The following is a 5000-nucleotide window of genomic DNA, read 5'->3' on the forward strand; positions in this document are numbered from 1 at the left end:
TAGCCAGTGTCTTGCTTTCCTAATATTGGCAATCAATGTCAACGAAAAGTTTAATTGATTATCGAACTACCTACTTTACAACAGCGAAAATCTTGGCGAGTATGTAGAAACTAGCTCCCAGTGAATGGCCAGAGATGTTGCGAACAGCAGCCTGTTGACAGTTGCTAGCTACACAATGGTGATGTTAGCAGAGAGAGTGCGCACCTGCTACCAGAACCTTGCTGCTACCAATAGTGCGCCCTCTGTAGTCTGGAGGCATTAATAGCATCGAGTTTAACCAATTTAGCACCATGGACAGGTCTCGATGATGTTAAAAGGGGACACCGGCAGACACAAGTATAGGGAACAGCCATATTAGGCAAAAAACAACACAAATATATCCTAAAAGTGTATATTACTCTAAAGTAAAAAGGCACGTGTACTTTGTTTGAAACAGCCATACACAGAATGCTAGGTATAGATTATGATATTGATATAAATCTGTGAAACTACGCCACTGAGTGGCGCATAGGCGTCAGTGCAGGGATATCCCAGTGCATTCTGAGAACAGGAGGGCTCATCCTTCCCGGGTGCGTGCTATAGGGCTGAGCTGAGCATAGCTGTAGAGGAGAGGGAGGAGAGGAGAAGCGTTCTGCATAGAGGGGACGCCGCAAAGCGTAATCAATGAGGGTGCAAGCGAAAATCAAATAGACGGCGGATTTTCAAAAGTTGAAACACCCTCCAGACGGTACAGGGTGACCGAGGAGGGTTACGCGCTCCGATTCGACCGAGAACGCTTTCCCTCAATTCATCCTATTCCGAGAAGGAGCGACCTATTCTCTTGCAATCATGGGGAACCGGGGGATGGAAGATCTGATTCCTCTGGTAAACCAAATGCAGGATGCCTTCGCTGCCATCGGTCAAAATGCCACTTTGGACCTGCCTCAGATCGCTGTGGTCGGCGGGCAGAGTGCTGGGAAAAGCTCGGTGTTGGAGAACTTCGTGGGGAAGTAAGTGGTTTTGTGTTTTGTGCGCAGATGCATCTGTCCCTTAGTATCCTACCGCAATCGTCTTCGCACACCTACTCAACCCCATCCCCCCAATACCCTTTAGCCAACCTACAGGCATTTAGATTAATTAATTGGATAACCTCCAATTTATATCGAATGTTTTTAAATCAAGACTGAGCTGCAGCAAATGCTGCCTTTTAATCACCAGTCCCCCTTCCTCGAGCCTAGCCATGAGGGAATCTAAACAGATTATTTTGTTATATAAATCCTCCACCAGTCAAATCCACCGGCTACTTGCTGCGGTAGCCTGGCCTATACATTTGGATAACAGTAAAGCAACATTGAGGATGCTGTTATAAGTTCACCCGTGTTAAAGCATTGCAAACATTTAAATTAGAAATCACCAGCTAGGCACATTCAGTCTCATCTGTGCCTTTACAGCAGATTCATGCATTTGCATCTTGGCAAATCCCCCGTTTTATTTTTCTAATAAATCTTTTTTTTTTTTTTTTGATATATGGCTACAAAATATACAAAATTGGCACCAACTTTGTGTTAACAAGATTTAAACTTTTTGAGTTATTATGTTAGGGGCTAAAGGTACAGTGCGCATTTTGAGACATCCGGTTGTATTCCTGCACCTTGCGCTCAGGACGCATGGCGCATTGGAGACCAAGGCCTGGCTTGCGTGTGTGTGTGTGCGTGCGTGTGCGTGTGTGTGTGTGTCTTGACACCTCGTAAACACTTCCAGCAAGAATGCTTCATGGTTGCCTGTCTCTCAGACAAGGCTGCCATTTTGTCGTTCATATCCACACACTCGGACGGAACACGGGGAGGTGGAGGGGGGGTGTTGGTCTTAGCTGACCTTCAGTTCTTTGCTCGTGCGTGGTTATGCGTAAACTCATAGGCCTGTATGGATTCGGTCGCCCCTGAAAGACCAGCACCGGGCCTGCTGTATACTGGACCGCATGTCTCGAGGGAAACCGCCTGATTTGCTGCAGTATGACCTTGCGAAAATATAAAGGGAGAGGAGAATGGCTCTGACCCTAGAGAATGGCTCCGAGCATTGAGCCTTTTGAGTTCAGCTGACCATCCATCTGTTACTGTTAATCTGTACCATGTAAGAGACTGACTATCAAGATGTCCACGCATTCTCACTGAAAGAAAACGACAGGATGAAGTGAAAACTTTACTGTCACTGATTTAAATTGTGCACGCAGTTTCTTAGATAGTACACCATGCATGATTCAGCAACTTTACAGAGGCAATGCAGCCCGCTCTGTTGTACACACAATTCCCATTGGACAAGGACCTGCTGTCTTCTGTTATTTAATTGATAGAGTCCATCAATTTAAGTATTGGTTTGTGCAATATATTGATTTGAAACTCTAATAGTATTACCACTAACTGCTCTGCTTCTCGAGGCTGCAGTTTAGTGAGGCCCTACAGTATCATGACGCTATTCAGCTGAATGTGCATTCAATACTTACCAACTCTTTGCCTCTTTAACCGGGGTCAGTTTTCCCGTTATTGATGGGAAGCAAAGCGAGACTGAGTGCTCCACATGGCTGCAAAGATAATCTCCTGTCTGCTCGGTTGTTGTTGTTGTCAGCTTCTGGTGCCGGTAACTGTGAGTCTATGGTACCAATCATATCGGAGAACAGAAGATAAATGACACACCTAGGCCTCCTAACCCCCCTGTAAGTTGGACTGATGAAGAAAATGTTAACATTAGTAAAGAAAAAAGAAGAGGTAAAATAAAAGCCCTGGGTTAGCCTACATTGCATTCTCTTAATAACTGTGTTATGGCTACAGTACCTCCGGGCCAACCTTTTGCATGATTAGGACAGGCTAAACAATCTTCTAGAGCTCTGATCTTTAAAATGATCTGATCATAACCATTAATAGGGTCACATTGAGCTGGGATCAATTAATCCCCAGCCTAAGGAAAATAAAATAAAACTGCCGTACTGAATGCCTACAGTAGTACAGTAGTCTCATGTGACAACCTGCATACCAGCTAAAAGCTACCTTTAATTGGTTGGAGATATTGTTCATCTTGGATATCTGATGTGTGCAGTGGAGACCCAATGTAGAACCAAAGTACGACAGAAGCTGTATGGTTTGAGTAAGCCTGAAAAAAGAATCATGCCCATGTACCGTTTGAATGATTACTGCAATTTTGAAACAATGAGCTGATTGCTGACTAGCGGAGTATCCCATCATGCAACATGTTTACAGTCCCTATCCAGCTGGGCTGTCGTCAGCCGGAGCTTCCTGGTCACAGTACCCTGGTTCCTAGGGCATGTATTGTATTAACATGAGGACGTTAACTCTCACACACATACACACGCACACACACAAACACACATGATACATTATGTGCTTTACACCTCCCCCTCTTTCTTTCTCTCTCTCTGTCTCTCTCTCTCTCTCTCTTACACACACACACAAACACACACACACGCTCTTCTCCTCACTCACATAATCATTGAAAGCTCTGGGTCTATAATCTGTCAGTCTTCCTTAAGCTGCTTCCTGTTTATCCCGTCTGTGTTTAACAGAAACAGTCAGTGTGCAGAGAGGTGGTGAAAAGAACAACTGTCTGTCTGTCTGTATGTGTACAGTCACCCTCGGAGGACTGATACACACACACACACACACACATACAGTATACACACACACACATACAGTATACACACATACACACACACACACAAACACATACACACACATACAGTACACACACACATACAGTACACACACACATACAGTACACACACACACACAAACACACACACACACATACACATACAGTACACACACAATGCACACACACATACAGTACACACACACACATACAGTACACACACACACACATACAGTACACACACATACAGTACACACACACACACATACAGTACACACACACAAACACACACACACACATACACATACAGTACACACACACATGCACACACACATACAGTACACACACAAACACATACACACACATACAGTACACACACACACACGCATACAGTACACACACACATACAGTACACACACACACACACATACAGTACACACACACACACACACAAACACACACACACACACATACACATACAGTACACACACATGCACACACACATACAGTACACACACACACATACAGTACACACACACATACAGTACACACACACATGCAGACACACATACAGTACACACACAAACACATACACACACACATACAGTACACACACACACACGCACACACACATACAGTACATACACACACATGCACACACAGGCTAAAGGCCTTATGAAAATACAAAAGGTAGCTTGACAGCTTTGTCGTGGTTACATGAGGTTTAATTGCAGTTCTTTTTGTTTTTTTAATTCTAGACCATAATGATTGTACTGTACAGATGACAATTGGCACATGGAAAATGGGTTTACAAGTGCTGTACAGGTTGATTTACACCATGTAAAACTAAATGAAATAAAGCACCCAGATTTTTGTTATGAGATTTAAAAGGCTCACTGCACTGAAAATCTCTTATATACTGTATATAAGAAAAAACATAACTAAAAGGGGTGGAATCTATGATAAAAGAATCTAGTTGTTTTCAAGATATTAAAACAAAAGTAAAAATAAGTCTGTAGCGATGAACCAAGGGGTTCTTCTATCTGTGCACTCTATCAAATCTGACCTCATTGGCGTTATGAATTCAATCCAACTTCCCAAATTCTCCTAAACCTGTCCAGTTCCAGTCTGGTAATCGCTTTTTTACTTGCAATTAACATGATCCTAAACATATGTTTGTCTCCAAACCTTGTAAATCCTGTCTAATATCCCCAAATATAGTACCACAAATGTAAGTGGAAGATCTATCTTTATTATATTATCCATGCATCTCACCAGCTCCTGCCAGTAACAGCTAATAAGGGGCAACTCCTAAATACATGGAAATGATCACCTTCAGATAATCTCCAGCACCTTGTATC

The 5000-nt window shown here is 43.1% G+C and overlaps 2 protein-coding genes across 4 annotated transcripts in view; one reads left to right on the plus strand and one right to left on the minus strand.

Annotated features, from left to right (window-relative positions):
* Positions 1 to 173, minus strand: part of ciz1a (cdkn1a interacting zinc finger protein 1a) — a 15718-nt gene extending 15545 nt beyond the window's left edge. For all 3 annotated transcript variants that reach the window (XM_084442115.1, XM_084442117.1, XM_084442116.1), the window contains exon 1: positions 75 to 173. The gene's annotated coding sequence lies outside the window, so the exon portion shown is untranslated. The remainder of the gene's footprint in view (positions 1 to 74) is intronic.
* Positions 174 to 828: 655 nt separating this feature from the next.
* dnm1a (dynamin 1a) overlaps positions 829 to 5000 on the plus strand; it is a gene marked incomplete at both ends in the record, with an annotated part of 59797 nt that continues 55625 nt past the window's right edge. Inside the window, one exon of the mRNA XM_084441566.1 lies at positions 829 to 989. Coding sequence (XP_084297692.1) covers positions 829 to 989 — 161 coding nt within the window. The remainder of the gene's footprint in view (positions 990 to 5000) is intronic.

The sequence above is a fragment of the Borostomias antarcticus genome (genome assembly GCF_949987555.1).
Source record: "Borostomias antarcticus genome assembly, chromosome: 8".
Taxonomy (NCBI): domain Eukaryota; kingdom Metazoa; phylum Chordata; class Actinopteri; order Stomiiformes; family Stomiidae; genus Borostomias; species Borostomias antarcticus.